Source organism: Australozyma saopauloensis, chromosome 1 (genome assembly GCF_035610405.1).
Source record: "Australozyma saopauloensis chromosome 1, complete sequence".
NCBI classification, from domain to species: domain Eukaryota; kingdom Fungi; phylum Ascomycota; class Pichiomycetes; order Serinales; family Metschnikowiaceae; genus Australozyma; species Australozyma saopauloensis.
Window position 1 is genome coordinate 370439 of NC_086131.1, and position 18302 is coordinate 388740.

General features: G+C 43.5%; 9 protein-coding genes across 9 annotated transcripts; 6 read left to right on the forward strand and 3 right to left on the reverse strand.

Moving 5' to 3' along the window:
• Window positions 1-105: 105 nt before the first annotated feature.
• Window positions 106-2568, forward strand: PUMCH_000177 (uncharacterized protein; the record flags this gene model as incomplete). Its single annotated transcript, XM_063019271.1, has 1 exon — window positions 106-2568. One exon carries the CDS (start codon window positions 106-108, stop codon window positions 2566-2568), a length of 2463 nt encoding a protein of 820 aa, XP_062875341.1.
• A 531-nt stretch (window positions 2569-3099) lies between these two features.
• On the forward strand, window positions 3100-4452 carry PUMCH_000178 (uncharacterized protein; the record flags this gene model as incomplete). Its single annotated transcript, XM_063019272.1, has 1 exon — window positions 3100-4452. One exon carries the CDS (start codon window positions 3100-3102, stop codon window positions 4450-4452), a length of 1353 nt encoding a protein of 450 aa, XP_062875342.1.
• Window positions 4453-5102: 650 nt separating this feature from the next.
• On the forward strand, window positions 5103-6803 carry PUMCH_000179 (uncharacterized protein; the record flags this gene model as incomplete). The annotated part of the gene is made up of 1 exon (XM_063019273.1): window positions 5103-6803. The coding sequence occupies one exon, from the start codon at window positions 5103-5105 to the stop codon at window positions 6801-6803; it is 1701 nt and encodes a 566-aa protein (XP_062875343.1).
• Window positions 6804-7247: 444 nt separating this feature from the next.
• On the forward strand, window positions 7248-8069 carry PUMCH_000180 (uncharacterized protein; the record flags this gene model as incomplete). Its single annotated transcript, XM_063019274.1, has 1 exon — window positions 7248-8069. The coding sequence occupies one exon, from the start codon at window positions 7248-7250 to the stop codon at window positions 8067-8069; it is 822 nt and encodes a 273-aa protein (XP_062875344.1).
• A 295-nt stretch (window positions 8070-8364) lies between these two features.
• Window positions 8365-11241, forward strand: PUMCH_000181 (uncharacterized protein; the record flags this gene model as incomplete). Its single annotated transcript, XM_063019275.1, has 1 exon — window positions 8365-11241. One exon carries the CDS (start codon window positions 8365-8367, stop codon window positions 11239-11241), a length of 2877 nt encoding a protein of 958 aa, XP_062875345.1.
• A 96-nt stretch (window positions 11242-11337) lies between these two features.
• Window positions 11338-11946, reverse strand: PUMCH_000182 (uncharacterized protein; the record flags this gene model as incomplete). The annotated part of the gene is made up of 1 exon (XM_063019276.1): window positions 11338-11946. One exon carries the CDS (start codon window positions 11944-11946, stop codon window positions 11338-11340), a length of 609 nt encoding a protein of 202 aa, XP_062875346.1.
• Window positions 11947-12014: 68 nt separating this feature from the next.
• PUMCH_000183 (uncharacterized protein) lies at window positions 12015-14294 on the reverse strand (the record flags this gene model as incomplete). The annotated part of the gene is made up of 1 exon (XM_063019277.1): window positions 12015-14294. One exon carries the CDS (start codon window positions 14292-14294, stop codon window positions 12015-12017), a length of 2280 nt encoding a protein of 759 aa, XP_062875347.1.
• A 672-nt stretch (window positions 14295-14966) lies between these two features.
• Window positions 14967-15479, reverse strand: PUMCH_000184 (uncharacterized protein; the record flags this gene model as incomplete). The annotated part of the gene is made up of 1 exon (XM_063019278.1): window positions 14967-15479. One exon carries the CDS (start codon window positions 15477-15479, stop codon window positions 14967-14969), a length of 513 nt encoding a protein of 170 aa, XP_062875348.1.
• A 1210-nt stretch (window positions 15480-16689) lies between these two features.
• On the forward strand, window positions 16690-17460 carry PUMCH_000185 (uncharacterized protein; the record flags this gene model as incomplete). The annotated part of the gene is made up of 1 exon (XM_063019279.1): window positions 16690-17460. One exon carries the CDS (start codon window positions 16690-16692, stop codon window positions 17458-17460), a length of 771 nt encoding a protein of 256 aa, XP_062875349.1.
• Between the last annotated feature and the right edge of the window lie 842 nt (window positions 17461-18302).

Genomic DNA, 18302 nt, shown 5'->3' on the forward strand with positions numbered 1-18302 from the left:
TAGATATGCTAATCATCGACCCAAGTTAGATAGTTCAAGACAATACTTCCAACTAGAACACCAACACGAAAAATATGCAACCTTTAAATAAGCTAATTGAATTAAATGATAACTTATCTTAGCTCCGATTGCATTATCTTTGATTTTCCCTCAGATATTCTATTTTTCGCTCTAATCTTTCACACACTGCACTATCTCCACACTCTGCATAGTACAAGGGGCGCTGTCAGATTACTGACTACTATCTATAACTCCACCTTCTTCTTCCTCCAATCCACCAAAAATATGTCATGGTTTGGCAGCTCTGATCCAGTGGCCGATTTGGATGCCAAAATCGAAGAGGCCACATCGGAATCAATTCCCAATGGCGAGTTAGATGTCGCTATCGCTCTAGAGATCACCGACGAAATCAGGAGCAAGAAAGTGCAACCGAAGCAGGCAATGAGATGTTTGAAGAAAAGACTCACCAAAATTTACACCAATCCCAATTTGCTTGCTTCCACACTCAAATTGTGTGACATGTGTGTCAAGAATGGCGGTAGTCACTTCTTAGTAGAGATCAACTCCAAGGAATTCATTGACTACTTAGTGGAGGTAATTTTCAAGGTTCACTATGATACAAAAAACTATAGGGTTTATTCGCATACAGCCAAAATGAAGGCAGGAGAACAGATTTTGACGCTCGTTCAGGAATGGGCTGCTTACTTTGAGAAGAGTGGCAAGGCTAGTTACTTGGATCGAGTTCTCACAAACTTGCGCACCCAGGGGTACGAATTCCCACCACTTGATCCCCTGATAAGTTCTGTAGCTGCCAATTTTGTCGATTCACAGGCACCGCCGGATTGGATCGACGGCAAGGAGTGTATGATCTGTTACACTCCGTTTTCTGTAATGAACAGAAAACATCACTGTAGAGCATGTGGTGGAGTGTTTTGTCAGACACACTCTGCCAACAATATCCCATTGGTTTCGTTGGGTATCTTGCTTCCAGTAAGGGTATGTGATGATTGCAATCAAATTCACAAGGGTAGTGGTTCCAAGCAACCATCCCACCCAAGAAGCCGAGCTGCTTTGCCAAACACACACCCAGGAACTGGCGGGGAGGATGATGATGATGAATTGAAGAGAGCCATTGAACTAAGCTTGCAAGAGTCTCTGGTGCCACAATCATTTGCTCGACCTGCAGTTCCGCCTCCTGTTGTCCAATCTTCCAATGGTGATGAAGATCTCGATGAAGATTTGAAGGCCGCAATCAAGGCCAGTTTGGAAGACTATCAAGATGCTGACAGCTCTCCATTCAAAGACCCACCAGAAGCTGCCGAGGCTAGCCGAGAGCCAATTCCGAATTTGTATCTGAACCTCATGCCCTTTGATGCAAATGCGTATTCCAACAGCCAAGACCAGCCGTCCTACAATTCTTCGACATATGATCGTCAACCTTCTCAAAGTAACGAGTATAACGCAGCACAATTTTCTCCCCATACACAACAATCGATAACGCGTCAGGTTGCCCCACCGAAGCCAGAGAAATTGACAGAACAAGATGAAGAGAACATCAATTTATTTGTTCAGCTCATGAACGGTATAAAGAATGATCGTTTCAAGCAGGCTAATATTCTCAACGACCAGAATTTAAATGATTTACACGGTAAGGTAGTGCGTTTGAAACCCAAACTCAATCGCTCTCTCAGAGACTCCATAGACAAGTACGAGTACTTCTTGGAGATGAACAACAAAATTAGCACTATCACGAGACTCTACGATCAATTTTTGGAGAACATGCTCAACAATGCTTACAGTAGGCACTCCATTGCTCAACCCTCGAATTACTACAGCCCCTATCCTCCAACGTCAGATCCAGAACTCCAACAGCCCGAGCATACTGGTGGCATGAACCGCGATTACAGGCGCGAAAACCAATATCAATCAACGTACTTCCAAAGCCCGCAAGAAACAGGTCAGCAAACCCAACATTGGAACCAACAACATCTACAACGGCAGCAGCTCCATCAGGATTCTTCAGAGAGATTTGTTGGTCAGCAGGAGCTTTATCCAAATGGCTCAGGTCAATTCATTGAGCAAAATTCAGAGGAGTCCGTACCTAATGGAAAACCTCTTCCTTCAATTGAAAAACACAACACGGCGCCTTACTCTGTCTCCGAATTGAATCCCTCTGACATAAAAATTGCAGATTCTGGTAGACAAAGAAGCGATTCAATGTATCCTGTCAACTCAGAAATGTATCCGAAGCTTCCAAGTCCCACATATGGTTTACCAGAAAGCAATAACATCCCTACTAATTACACTGGTTCGTATCCACAAGAGCCTTCAAGCCCTCCGGACGAGGACAGCGATGTTGATGAAACTGAGAGCGTATCCAGTCGATTCCCTCCGCTTGAGAATCAATATGAAGCGGACGAACCCACCGAGCCCGCTGCGCGAGAACATGCATCAATGCGTTTCCCTAGCTTAAATCGTATAGAGCAGGTTCAATCTGCGACTGAGACGAGCGGTGTTCCGCTGGCGCCAAAACAGAGGGCAGAGCCTGAACCACTTATTGAGCTATAATTTGAATACCAGATATATCATCACTAATTTTTTTTACCCCTAGATCCCTACATCGGGAATGCGTTTGTCGAACCCCCTTTTTTGTATGGGACTGCACGAAAGCTGCAGATGGCGGCCCTTGACAGGGTTCATGTCAACCAGATGCATGGATGATGGGGTACAGATTCAAGAAAGTGTAAATTTTGATCTGGCTTCAGATTGAATTGTCGCGAGAAATCTTTTCCGATTTTATTTCTGGCCTCTCCTGCTATTGACGTCATCTTTTTTTTTTTTTTTCTTGCGGTGCTCCCGAGCCCGATGAGTACATATGCACACAGCTCCAGTAATTTTTCACGTCAACTTTTCTGCTTGAAAAACCTTCAAACCTACGAGAGCTGCCGCTTGAAGTCCAATCGCTGAACTACTCACACCTTCCGTGAGTAAGTTGTTTTCCAGACAGAATCTTTCCTAGCTTGTTGCTCCCCCGAGTCGTTCGACTTCGATCTCTTGTTGCTTATTTGAACCTGCCCTTCCACAAAACCAAACTTGGTTATGGCTTCTGCAGTAGAAATCTTGAAAAATGATGATTCCATCTTGATTACCGAGTTTAATCCCGAACCGCCGAAGATAGTCTCCTTCGAAGGTTCGGTTTCTCGACAAAATAGCAATCTTTCCTGCGAGTTAGTTGGGCAAGAATTGGTGAACGAGGTCCAAAACATTGATCACGATGTGTGTGAAGCCGGCGAGGAGGACTCGTTTTTCGTGGCCGATCTTGGCGAGGTAGCCCGTGCCTACAAGTTGTGGACGGAGAAGTTGCCTAACGTTCGTGCCCACTACGCTGTGAAGTGTAACACTGACAGGAATGTTGTGCGGTTGTTGGGACACTTGGGTGCCAATTTTGATTGCGCTTCCAAGCAAGAAATTGACACCGTCTTGGCGCTTGGTTTCGATGCTTCTCGCATCGTCTATGCTAACCCATGTAAGACCAACTCCTTCATTCGTCACGCTAGAGCTAATGAGGTCAACTTAACCACTGTTGACAATGTGCAAGAGCTTTACAAGTTGCAGAAGTTCCACCCGGACTGTAAGGTCTTGATCAGACTCGTCACTGATGACGAATCTGCTCAATGCCAATTATCTACCAAGTTTGGGTGCTCTGTGGATACCGCTCTCAACGATTTGTTGCCAACTTCCAAGGCTTTGGGTATCAATGTTGTAGGTGTCGCATTCCATGTTGGCTCCGGTGCCAAAGACTTCACCTCCATCTACAAGGCGGTTAAGGATTCTCGTGATGTGTTTAACGCCGCCGAGACGTACGGCTTTGAGATGAACATTTTAGATATTGGCGGAGGTTTTGAGCGCGAAACTTTCGAAGAGTCGTCCGAGATGGTTCGCTGTTCGTTGGCCAATTTCTTTCCTGAATCTTATGTTGAAGATAGACAGATTCGCTTCTTGGCTGAGCCAGGCAGATTCATGGTGGCTAATGCTTTTACCCTTGCTACTCACGTTATTGCTCGTAGAGACTTGGGCCAGAATTCTGAGGGAATGGAGGCCATGTTGTACATCAATGATGGTGTTTATGGAAATTTGAATTGTATTCTCTTTGACCACCAACATCCAACTGCGCAGGTCTTGAAGCACTCCGGGGTGATTTACTATAATCTCGAGGGTAAGAGTGGCGCCAACAAGGGACATTCATTTTCCATTTGGGGCCCTACTTGCGATGGTTTGGACTGTGTTCTGTCGAAGACTCAGTTGGCTGCGAACATACAGGTTGGCGACTGGCTTTACTTCAGCAAATTAGGTGCTTACACTTCTGCTGCGACCACCACCTTCAATGGTTTGGGTGGCAGTGCCCGCGTGAAATACGTGAGTAGTGAAGCTTTGAGCGGTTTCGAGTATTGATCGTTCCCATCTGAAGCTTACCGGTAACATGTTGCTAGTATAGCTAAATATTGGATTTTATTTAAATTATTCTGAAATTGTAGAAGTAGACAAGTCACGAATTACTTTTTTCGTACTCTTGTATTTATGGGCCATGGTCATGTTGACTTTGGATCGATATGAGAACTCTGGAATTTGAGACTGAATCAGATGCATACTTTCAATGTCATCATTGAATACCGTCATGCCTCATAAACTACAGAAATCGAGAAGTGTTCGATTAGCGATTATATTCGAATCGTCAAGAATTGAGCCATGTAAGTTTCTACTGATTCCTCACAGACTATTTCAACGTGAGGACAAAAATTCGATCTTTAAGAAACATAGAATTAAAGCGAAAAAATATTAGAGTGCAATTCAACATGTACAATAACCGATCCAATCTGATTGGTCGATTTCATCCATACAGCCTCGCTTCCGTATTACCTCGACTTGTTCCTGTGTCGCTGATATGAACGAACCTCGAATCATTCCCCCACCTTATACACACTCAGTACTCTGGATAGAAAGGACAAGCCTCTTCCTCACAGACCATCCCGCATCACAAATTCTGTGAATATAAAACACAATTGTCTTCTCCTGTACCCGATACCATCGCACCAAGTCAACACATGCCTCAGGACGCACAGGAGAACCGGAAACAGCTCAAAAACGCCTTTGACGCTATCAATAAACCGCTGCAGGCGGTCGAACGAGACTTCAGGATATACACGACCGAGGATGGCACCCAGATCAATACCACAGACCGTGTAGTTTCTTCGGTCAAGCCGCCTGCTACATTCAATCCCTTAGACGAAGAGGTGTTCTTGCCCAATGGTCTTCCGAACTGTGAGTTCCTCAAACAACACTTTTTCGATGAGGGTAGGCTACAGGAGCATCAGGCCCTTCGAATTCTTGAAAATGCCACCAAGCTCTTGGCGTCAGAGCCTACTCTATTGACAGTGCCTGCGCCAGTGACGGTGTGTGGAGATATCCACGGACAGTACTATGACTTGATGAAATTATTTGAGGTGGGAGGCGATCCGGCAGAGACGTCATACTTATTTTTGGGTGACTACGTAGACCGTGGTTCATTTTCCATTGAGTGCTTACTATACCTCTACTCGTTGAAACTCACCTATCCTAGGCTGTTCTTCATGCTCAGAGGCAACCACGAATGTAAACATTTGACCGACTACTTTACATTCCGCTCTGAATGCTTGCATAAATACTCCCTTACAGTATACGAGGGTTCGCTCAAATCGTTTAATGCCTTGCCGTTGGCGGCCATTATGAACAACCAATTCTTCTGTGTTCATGGTGGTCTTTCGCCTGACCTCAAGACTCTAGACGACGTAAGAAATATTGACCGCTTCCGCGAGCCCCCTACGAAGGGTATCATGTGTGATTTGCTCTGGGCTGACCCTATTGAAGACTATGACGATGATGCTGAGGACAGGCCATATCTCAGAAATACTGTCAGAGGTTGTTCTTATGCATTTACCTTTAAAGCAAGCTCCCAGTTTCTCGAACGAACAGGTTTGCTCTCGATTATTCGCGCACATGAAGCACAAGACACGGGGTATAGGATGTACAAGCGGTCCAAAACCACTGGGTTTCCGTCCTTATTAACAATGTTTAGTGCTCCGAACTACTTGGACAATTACAACAACAAGGCCGCTGTTCTCAAATATGAAAACAACGTCATGAACATTCGTCAATTCAATAGCTCTCCACATCCATACTGGCTTCCACATTTTATGGATGTATTCACTTGGTCACTTCCTTTCGTAGGAGAGAAAGTCACAGATATGTTGATGTCCATTCTCAACATCTGTACGGAAGAGGAGCTTGATGAAGAGACTGCCATCGCGCAAACAGAAGACACTCCACAGCTGTCTCCACTACAGTCGTCATTCACATTGCCTGAGGCAGTAATCGGCCAGGTCCCAACGATACCAGAGGAAGAGCCAGAGCTCACTTTGGAAAATAAGAAACAGGCATTGCGAAACAAGGTTCTCGCTATCGGTCGGGTGGCAAGAATGTATCAGCTTCTCAGAGAGGAGTCAGAGCAGGTTGCACATTTGAAGAGTCTCAACTCAGGCGAGTTACCAAAAGGTCTGTTAATGAATGGTAGACAGGGCTTGCAAAATGCCATCACCTCTTTTGAGCAGGCGAAGAAACAGGATTTGGTGAACGAGGCTCTTCCTCCAAGTGAAGAAGAACTTAGGAAGATCGACGAGCAAAGGAAACGGAAGATTCGGAGCGAGATTGGGAACGACGACAAATACAACTCCGCTATCCTGAAGCTTATGCGCAAGTTCACCAGTTGAATAAGTTTGACGTTGGTATATGGTCACTATAAATTCTATAGCTACATCATGACATTAATGAAATTACTGGTTCTTTAGCAAAACATTTTAGGGGATCAGTGGATATGCAACTTCTTTATTTGATGACTTTATGAATTATGTCCGGTTTTTTTCTATTTTTACTACCCCAACCTCAAGTCTGTGCAATTAGTATTTTGACGCACCAGCGCTATGGGTGACTCAAACCACGAAGCGAGAGCCAAAAAAAAATGGAAAAAAAATCCCAATATCGTTTTTGAGAATGTCCAATCTTCATATTAGAAGTGTTTCTCCAAAACTTGAATCCACGAAAACCTCGCCAGTATCATGTGCAATTGCATAAATGACATGCATATGGATGGGCCCTAATAAATCCATCTAAACACACATATTCAACAAACCAAGTGAAAACCCCTAACCGGACCAATGCCTGCTACTCCACGGATAGTGAAAGAGTGTCCGAGTGTGGAGAATACCGTTTTGGTGGATTCTTACCAGTCTCAGTACCCTGCCAGGTATTCGCTGGAAGACAACGACAAACATGTGCTTCATGCTGGTGGCGAGGGTTACGAGATAAGCGTTGATTTTTCTCGAGTCAAATTCATGGACGCAAATGCACAACTGGTGTTGGAAAGCCCGGTGGCGCTATTCGTATTGAACTCCACCTTTGTCATCTGGGCCAAAAGCAAGAACTTAGGTTTAGAACTTCCGTACACACTGATTGCGTTGCATGCCATTAAAGATGTTGATGGCGTGCCTGTTTTGTATTTACAACTTATCCCATGTCTGTTGTTCACAACTTCCGGAGACTCTGAATATGTGGAAACATTAGATCTACTCATACGGGAAGGAAACGCCACGGAGCAAGGAGTTTATGAGACACATGCCGAGGCAGCTACCAAACACAAGAGCGCGCAATCGCTTTTGCTCAAAAAGTACTCGATCGAAGAGATATACGATGCTTTGTCTACATGCTCAGCCCTCCATTTTGACTCTGAGAATGAGAGTGACGGGTACGAAAGCCCGTCATCATGGATCACGAAAGACACAGGCAGTCAGTTGGAAATTCCCGCACACTGGGTCAATTCGGGCGACGCAGACGATTTGGGCATGGATGCCGAATTGGAGGAAGATGGCGAAGCAGGAATGAACATTGATGTGGGAGAAACACCTGCTATAGGTGTGCGTCGACGCAATTCGGATGCTCTTTGCTCCGCTGAGTTTTCGAAGGCACGCCGTGTCGTGTAAATCAGTTAACTACTGCCCTCTCATTTACGTATCTTTACTTCAACAGTCTGATTCAAGGGCCGCGATCTCATGATCAGTCATGAGGCACAAAGGCCATGGACATACAGCTAAAATAAATTCAACCGGTATTTTTCACGAAACTTCCCCTCGATCAGTTCTTCTTTCTATCTGCTGTTTCTCAGTCACCTGCACAAGGCCTTATTCAATTGTTCCATGCGAAGATCATATGGTTTATCCGGCATACTTGTATCCTCATTAAGCTACGACCAGTACTGATAACCATCACCAGAACTATATGGACGACAAACCCGATTTGAGAAATCAGTTTCTCAAGCTTGCCCAAGGGAGGTTAATACCCCTTGACAATGATCCCTTCTGGTGTGAGTTTTGGACTTCTCCGTCGGATGCCTCTGATATCTACAATCTACGGGATTTGCAGAACATTAGAGACCAAAACCTCCCCAATTTTCTAACTCTTGTCCGTCGCTGCTGTGAGAATATCATTCTGGAGGCACGATCTGGCGTTTCTCATAGGAAGGAGCTTCTCAATAGCGTTCGCCTTCTAACGAAGCTACTACCTTTAGTCTATGAACTTCCATCTTACGTCAGTCGAATAGAGGAGAACTTATTCTGGAGATCTCAGTACGACTTTGCATTTCTCACACCTCGCAGAAGAAAAAAGCCTCTTCTATTGAACCACGGTGTAGCTTCAGATTCCTCCGGTTCTCTGCCAAAATCGATTCAGTTCGGTACCCTACTTATTCTATCTCTTGTAGAATTACTTTTCACCGATAAATTGACCGTTGACGGGCCCAATTGGCGTACTCTGGGCGAATATATTCTCTGGCAAGCTGGCTTGGGTGGGAACAGTAATGCTACCAAACTCAATTATAGATATGTCAGTAACCGCAGCGAGATCCTTCGCCTTCTATTGACGTTGTGCTCTTCGCCAATGTATGAAAAAGTGACTCAGGTAGTTTCGAGCGGGTCTCGATTCTTGAATGTGTTGCTGAGCGATCTTCCAAAACCAGCGTGCTTGAGTTTGGTGTTCAGTTGTTTTAACTTCATGGCTAGAAACTCCAAGCCACTCGCCAGCGGCGCTGATGGTGACAAAGAAGTGCTCTCTGAGGCTCAGATGACATGCCTGATGATGGCTGGACAATTGGTAGCCCTCATGATCTCATACCCGGTCCCTTCGGAAACTGTCTCTGGTCGCTCGCAACGTGGCATGAACAAAACCAAGCTATTTTTTTCAAAACTCAATACGCAACTGGAACTAATGTTTCTTGTTTCCAATCTCGTTGATATCATGAGAACCCCTCTTGAGCCACACAATTCTGAAAGCGGCGCAGTATCCTATTCTGAATCGCCCTCTCCAGCTATTCTTTCAAGCATCGTCCTTCTATGGGAGCTTTACCAATGTAATTCTTTTGTCCGTGGACTTCTAGCGAAACGTTATCTCCAAAAGGCGATCACTGCTTTGCTTTTTCATGTGTACTCTTTCCATGATGTGGCACAACATGCTCATTCCTGTAAAGTTGCAACCTATTTCCTATTAGCAATTAGTACCGACAAACCTCTCGTTGAATTATCTATTTTCCAGATGACTGAGGGCCTTCTCAATCTGTTTCCCCCTGAGTTTCAAACACGATCCCCGATGTCTTTGCGAGATTTTTTCATTGTTTACTCTTGTCAATTACTCAACGCTATCACTCCTCAATCTGGAGGTAAAATATCTCGCATCCTGGAGAGTTTTAGGGAATTCTTATGGTTTAGTTTCACTGAGATGTTGTACAATATTGTACCAGTTCTCAATAGTGACATCAAGGCATCTTCAGATGTGTCTTTAAGATTGTCTAACATCAATCATGAGGGAGGTATCTGTTATCAGGCTTGTCAAAGCCTCAATAGCCTTGTATCGCTCTTCTCTAATAGGGAATTTTTGAGGAGGTCCTCGAAGAATGCAGAACTCCTTTCTCTTCTAATTAGAGCAATAACTGTTGCATGCTGCAAGAACCCTCAGGCATCAAGCTGTTTGCTCATGGGGATTCTTGAGAATGAAAGCATGTATCAATCTATCTCATCGGTTTTAAAGTTTTTTGATGATGAACATCTTCGCAATGAGATTAGAGTTTTAGAAAGGCTTCAAGAAGAGGAAGAATCTTCTGTCTCAATGGACTCAGATGTGGAACTTATGGTTTCTGATTCTGAACTTGATACTGATCAAGGTTCAATAATCTCTCCTGTCGATTCAGCCGAATCCCCGATCGTAGGGTCTAGAAATAACTCTGTCATTAGCACAAACACCATTCCAAACACTCAGCTGGCCGAAGATGCTCTTTTAGAACTGGCCTTGCGCCCAAACTTTCCTTGTGGAATGTCCCTGAAGGCGCAAGAGAAATTACCTGTCGATGCCACCCTTCGAATGTCATGGGGAGGAAATGACGCGCTCCAGGTCATTTGTGCCATCATTATCCCTGGGTTAAAACAAAAGCTTGATAGTTGCTGGTCCAACAGAGCTGAACTCAGGTTTGACAAATACTACATTTCAAAGCAGATAGAGCTCTGCAAATTTGACGAAGTACTCAAAGAGCACGAGCATATGATTCCATATGATGCTTTGCCGTTTACCCGTTCCGATTGCTTGAAAATTTCTTGGAACGACTTATCGCTTGGCTGGTACACATCTATGTTGTATTGGGATATCTACAACGCCTACGACCTAATGAGAATCAGTATCAAGCAAGGAATCTCAATCATGGGAAGCCTTTCATCTTCTATTTCAATATTAGGAAGATTAGCTAGCTCGTGGGTCGGAAATACGGGTCAGCCCAACAATAATCCTGATGCTTTACTCCAAGAATATGTGAAACAAGGGCTTCTCCAATCGAATCCTTGGGCCAACACTCTGTTGAAACTCTACCAAAACCATGCTGAGACTGGAAGCTTTGCTCCGTTCGGTATCAAATTTGGGGACAACTTCACGAACTCTTTAGTACGTAAAGTCTCGGGATTACGCACGGGGAGCAGAACCAGTGTTGCAACAACAGGGCTAGAAGAAATTTCTGAAAGGCCAAAAGCACTCAAGCGTGCATCTGTCAGTTCCATCCATTCGCTCAATTCGCTCAATCGAGCCAGATCGTACACCCCCCGGAATTCTTTTAGCACATGATATTTTTTAGAGCATGTCGAAATAACAAATTATCCGAAATACATTCTTTCTCTCTCCCGCCGTAATATCCTATTAAAATCTCAATAAACTTAAAACCTATCTTCTTCTTCCCTTCTTCTGGACAAGCTCGAACCCGTCATCGTCTACAATTGGACCTTGAACCTCAGGTTCATCAACAGCCATATCATCTTCTTGCAATTGTGGAACTTCATCCTCCTCATCAGATTCGTCTTCAGAGCTATCGGGATTGTTTGGGTCACTGCCAACTTTGACTTGCAACTTCGAAGCACCATTGGCTTCCTTTTCCTGGTAACGAGCATACAATTGGTCTACGCGATCATACGACTGAATTGCGCAGTCTTTGTAGATCTTCATAATCAAGTCACCAATTTCTAACGCAGAATCATTGTCAATCTCAGTGTCAAACTCGTCAACCATAGCATACAAGAGTGTTTCCTCAATTAAAGCAACATCGACAATTTTTTCTTCGAACAAGTCAATTACGACACCAGAGATCCAGTCTCTTTTGTCTGCTGAACAAGGTCCACCCCATGAGTTGTCCACGGCTGTAGTTAATTCATCCCATTTGTAGATGGCCATACAAACACCCAACTCAAAGTTTCCCTGTTGCTTTGGGTCTTGGAACTGAAGTGATTGCTGGTCACCCTCGACCTGTACAAATTCAGTGGGGTCAATTTCTGGCATTTTTGTGTGAGTTAGATCTCCGAGATGCTCATCTCAATACATCAACTAGGATGCACGGATGTGTTTCCCTATATCATGGCTGCAAAATCGGGATCTTTTCTCATAACAGAAAGAAGTTCATCTTCTGAAACATTGAGAGAAACCAGTCTATAACGCTGGCTATTAACATTCTGTTGTAAAATAATCCCCTGTTCGACTAGGCCGTTAACAGTGTACTCCAAGTGCTTGCTACGTACCATTGATATTGAGGCACCTTTCGAATCGTCACTAAATAAGAGACTCATGTATGTGACATGACCAGGTAAGTCTTGAAGAATTTGGGTGGATTTTTGTGTTGTGAGGAGCGACAAAGATATTCTCATCTCATCAATAACGTCACCTAGAGGCACAACGCCAACACCGGATCTTCGCACAAGAAGGAGTATACCGGTCAACACTAGTTTAGCCGTAAAAGGAAGTTCGGCAATGAACTGTTTAAGTGGCGAGTTTGTGGTTTCTTCTATAGCTTTGCTGATGTGTGAGATACGAACGGAGAATGTCTGCTCGTCTTCGCGTAGGCCACTGGTGTTAGTACTTTGTAGGTAGTCTTGTTCGGCAATTTCGACAGCACGGCGACAAATTGTCAAAGCTCTCCGTGCATCACCACTGACAAGTGCCACCTTTTTGGAAGCATATGTCATAGCATCTTCCGAGACTGTTACTTTTCTCTTGTTTTCATTTTTGAGTAGGGTAAGTCTGTGTGCAATGATAGTTCCTAACTCGTCCTCAGTGTAACCTCTGAAGGTATACCGACGAAGACCCAATCTGGAGGCAATTTTGTTTGATAGGAGTCTCTCTGGAAGGTCCATGGTGTTTGCGATAGCGACGACGATGAGTTTGGAATTGGGATAAGTTGGCCAATTGAAAAAGTTATACATCACATTCTGATTTTTTGTTGCAAGCTGGTCCAACTCGTCGATGACTACAATGAGAGGTTTACGGTCGTCTGGCTCCTTCCGTCCAAAGTACTCCTCCAACAATAGCGAAGCATTCGAAGGGGTAACCTTAATTCCCCATAAATGCTCCCATAACTTTTCGTAGGCTGTTATGGGCGAAACTAGTTTGAGACTATTGATTTCAAGGAAATCGAAATCGTCTACATAGCCCAGTGTGACATTCTCTCTCAAGGAGCCAATTGCTTCTCTGATCGTAGCAGTTTTGCCCACACCAGGGGTTCCACTCACATACAAGCAGCATCCCACACCTTCCATCACGGCACTCTCTAAATTCATGTATAATTGTTCGACTTCCTCCTCACGACAGGGGAGCAGATCGATACGGATAGAAGTATGTAATTTTTCACGGAGTTCTCTGAATGCTTCAGACGTCGTGGATTTCTTTTTCTTTGTCGGCAGGTTGGAAGTTGACAATGAGGGAAGACTAGCGGCATTTGATTTCACTTTGAATCCTTTCTTCAAAGGAGAGAGGACATTCAAGACTTGTTTCAAGGCACCGGATTCCAGGGCAGCTTCTCTAGCCTTCTTTTTGGGTGTTGAATTCACCGATTGAGCCTTGCGTTTGCGGGGAGATACAAGCTTCGTAGGTTTTTTTACTTCAGGATCGTCATTTTCATCTGAGCTCAGATCAAATCTGGACTCGTCCGATGAATCGTAATCAGCATAATCATCTTCGTTGTAAGTTTTGACTTTGCTTGGTGATGGAGACACTTGGCGACTCTGGTGAATACTTTTTAGAACTCTCTTACATTTCTTTGGCGAGATAATTACCAGTGTACGATCAGCCAAGTAGCTGATAGCCTCTTGCATATTTTCGAGCAAAAACTGGTGCCATTCTTTGAAATCGAATTCTGGGGAAAGCTGTTGATGCATGCGATCCGTGGCTTTCCGGCAAAAAAACACAGAGGACGACAAGATGCCTCCATCCTTCACTTGTTGATACTCGTTACACGCGAGAACAGTAACTTTCTCAACAAAATCTGTCAATTTGATTGATGTTGTTTCACATGTTATGAGAAGTTCGCCTTCTACCTTGTCTGTAAGAATATCAGGGTTGATCTCCAGGGCTTTCACGAAAGATATGACGGTGATATCGAGATACTTCTGGATACCCATTGATATATCAGCAATAACTCCAATGTATGAGCCACCTTTTCCTTGCTTGGAGTCGCCACTGAGAAGAAGGCAGTCACCTTTCGCTAGTGTTGTATCATCCACTTCTCTGTGAACTTTTATCGATTGTGACTGTTCGGCACCTCTTCGACTACGCCTGCTTGGTGTAGAGGGATCTGCACTGTTTTCTTCTTTGAATATGATCTCCCATTCGCGAAGATCCTTTAGTTTTTTGGCCATTCTGGGGTATATATCAGTTGTGGCAGGTTAGTGGTACTGAGACAATTGTGTTGTAGTGCCGTGATCTAAATAAAATTTGAAAAGAGAGTGCAATGAAGATTGTATTTTTGTTGCTATCGGAGTGTGCTTTGTATAGTTGAGACGTGTCAAATGAGTTATTGGCACATGGATCTGTCTTACAGAGTATGATATGAGTTTTGTGCACTAACATTGTTTTGAATTCCATATGGAAAATAAATGCTTCGATATGAGTACAATTTTAGAATCAATTAAGTTTTGAATAAAAAACGTATCTATTTTGGAAGTGTGAACATTTGCAGAAAATTGTTCTCTAGGTTGGGAACGGTGTAATGTGTGCTTTAGGAGAAAGAAGCATTCCGCATCGCTGTACCCTCTCCGGAAAGTTTTAAAATGCAGATAGAATAGTTTCTGCAATAAAGCTATAACAATTATTAATGTCCTTTCGTTCTTTTCAAATGGGTGTAAGCGTAGATACCGCCCACAAGCTCACCACTTGTCTCTTGTAGATTGGACTCTATCTCAATCTGTATATCTGGATCCTATTGTTTTGAAATTCTAGCCGGGGTAAATACCTTCTTACGTTGTCTCCACATTCCCGTGATTGGTTCAGCCCTTGACACAGCAAGATTCTAGCATCGTCAGAATAAGTAATCACTTGTACACAAGAATGGGTTCGCCTACATTGACGATCTCATCTAGAACTAATTTCACGCCAAAGGCCTTGGCTAGAATGACCTTGAATATTTTTTGCACGTTGATGGAGTGGCTAGTCGAACAGAAGATAACCGGCAGCTTCATGGCCTTGCCAAATCGAAGCGCCTGCTGTGTGATCTCTTCTTGGTCTTGAAAGTCTAGTTCAACAAATTCGTCGTACTTTGTCCCCACGAGAAAAGGAATGGCGCTCTTGTTGAAGCCCCGGACCTGCCGATACCAATCTTTAATCGAATTGAGGGTCGACTTACGTGTCAAGTCGAACATAAATAGAATTGCAACCGCGTCGTTAGATACAAGCGGAAGCATGTTGATGAATTCCTTCTCTCCTCCCAAGTCCCAGATCAGGAACGTGATATTTGTGCTTTTGATCTGCACCTTCTTGTCCATGAAGTTGACCCCCAACGTTTGGATGTAGTCTTCATTGAACGACCCTTCTACATATTTTACCATGAGTGATGTTTTGCCAATCTGTGAGTCGCCTATAAGGCCCACTTTTAGGGCCACTCTGAACGTTAGTAATCTTGATAACGTGAAACGGAACTCGCAATGTTGTATCAGTGGCGATGGAATTACGATAGGAAACACTTAGTACATACTGGTTACGTTGCTGATCCTGAGCCATATATGCGAGACGTGATAGTGTCTTGTTGTGGTCTCTTGGTATAATCTAAGGATGTCCTGTAGGCTATACCAATTATGTACACAGATAGGGTAGTGGTCAGATAAAGCGAGTGAGGAAAGTATAACGGAACATTTTCAGGATCGTTTTGGATTACGATTCATCAAATTCCGTTAGTTAAAATGGTTTTAATAGTATTGGTTTTATGACAAATGCTGCATCCTTAATGTACCCTTGCACCTTGGATATGTCTATCATTAGTGGATACGCGTAGAGAGAGTGTGCTATCAGTGATTCCGCTTGTGCCCAAGCTTCTGCATTCCTAATTTCGTTGAAGCAGGTATTGATCATACAGTCTTTCTGAATAAATACCTATTAATTATCTGTCAATGTATTTTTGCTTGGAATGTCATTTGCAACCACTTATGTGATTGTCATGCATAGGTAATACTCTACGATTTGCTATTTGATTTGAAAATCGGCTACAATTTTTGACTGGATTGGATTTGGTTCACCAAATCTCAAAAATATTTTGAAACGATTTGCTTTGTTTGGCATAAGTATGGCATCTGAGTGCTGAGTCGATCAACCAATCCGAACAAGAACAATTCTTTACACCTACGAATAGTATACAATCATGCCCTCTGAAATCCCTAGGTTTTCTTCTAGAATCAATATTGTTCAAGACACTTACTATTTTTTTAGTCTAATAGATTACAGGTCTCTCCAGCCTACAATCCTGGTCGCCAGCTAAGAGCATACAGCAATAGCCCAATCAGTTACTACTAGAAAAAATTGAGAAATCCACCGCCTTCTAAATTTTTCGATGGATTTCTCTCAAACGTAATTTTACATCATACCGTATGTGTACCATTTATGCATTATTAAGTCAGGCATAGGAATTAGGGCTTCTGCCCTGCGGGACTCTCCCTCACACTACTCTGGCATCCCTCGCGCACACAGGATTCTCACTCCGCAGACTGAGAAAAAAAAACTACCTCAGCACACACCCACTCTAGCTTTTCCTAACTACTGAACATCATGGCTGTCGGAAAGAACAAGAGATTGTCCAAAGGCAAGAAAGGTTTGAAGAAGAAGATCGTCGACCCATTCACCAAGAAGGAGTGGTACGACATCAAGGCTCCATCCACCTTCGAGAACAGAAATGTTGGTAAGACTTTGATCAACAAGTCTACTGGTTTGAAGAACGCTGCCGATGGCTTGAAGGGTCGTGTCTTCGAGGTTTGCTTGGCTGACTTGCAAGGCTCTGAGGACCACTCTTACAGAAAGGTCAAGTTGAGAGTCGACGAGGTTCAAGGTAAGAACTTGTTGACCAACTTCCACGGTTTGGACTTCACCTCCGACAAGTTGAGATCTTTGGTTAGAAAGTGGCAATCTTTGGTTGAGGCCAACGTCACTGTCAAGACCGCTGACGACTACGTCTTGAGAGTTTTCGCTATTGCCTTCACCAAGAGACAAGCTAACCAGGTCAAGAAGACCTCTTACGCCAAGTCCTCTAAGTTGAGAGAGGTTAGAAAGAAGATGGTTGAGATCATGCAAAGAGAGGTCTCTAACGTCACCTTGGCTCAATTGACCTCCAAGTTGATCCCTGAGGTCATCGGCCGTGAGATTGAGAAGTCCACTCAATCTATCTTGCCTTTGCAAAACATCCACATCAGAAAGGTTAAGTTGTTGAAGCAACCTAAGTTCGACTTGGGCTCTTTGTTGGCCTTGCACGGTGAGGGTTCCACCGAGGAGAAGGGTAAGAAGGTTTCTTCTGGTTTCAAGGACGTTGTCTTGGAGTCCGTCTAAGCTCACATGAATATCAGAGCTGCCGCTCGTCTTTTGTTAAATATTAATAAGACACATCATCGATATTTTATGACTTTGTAAACTTACTGACTACAATCTGCCTATCTACAAAGCTCTCTTTGCCTTGAGAGCCCTTGACAAGGGAAATTTTTCACATTTTTTTTTTTTTACTGGTGTTATACGCAGGATCTTGACTGGTGTGATTACCAAGTAGGTCAATATAGGCCATAACAACAGGCTAACTTAATTTCACCTGTTGCTTCTTGTTTTTCGTTCCTCAATCTGTACAAGTCCCTTTTGTATTTATTGTTATAAGAAGATTCATTGTTGAGCCTGAGCCTCTGTAGAGTAGGTTAGTTCGATAAGAATTTCCAGAAGTAATCAAAAGAATCCTTTTTTGTACGATCTTCATCTACATAAATAATACTTTGGTAGCCAAATTACGAATTTAGCATATTTCATGTAATTTGCTTTGTAATAATACTGCCTGAAGGATCCAGTTTGCAGATTTATTGGTGTGAGCTGCGCAATAACACATGAAAAATGTGAACAATAAATCTCACAAAGACTGTTGAATAAATAAAAATTGAAAAATTTATTTGTATCTTCGGATTCCCCCGTGAATTAAATTTCGCCTTCAGTTCTTCAACAATTACTTTATGATCTTAGCTAATGTAAAACTGTCCGCAAATTAGAACCTCATGAAATCAGAGAGAGAATACTGTGTAAACCACCAATTGCCGACTTTGACTCACTTCCTAGCATTGTCTCTAACGTCTCTGCCAAAAGAGCTCAGCTCCTTCTGATGCCACTTGTCTGATGAAGGGGCCCTAATAATACAT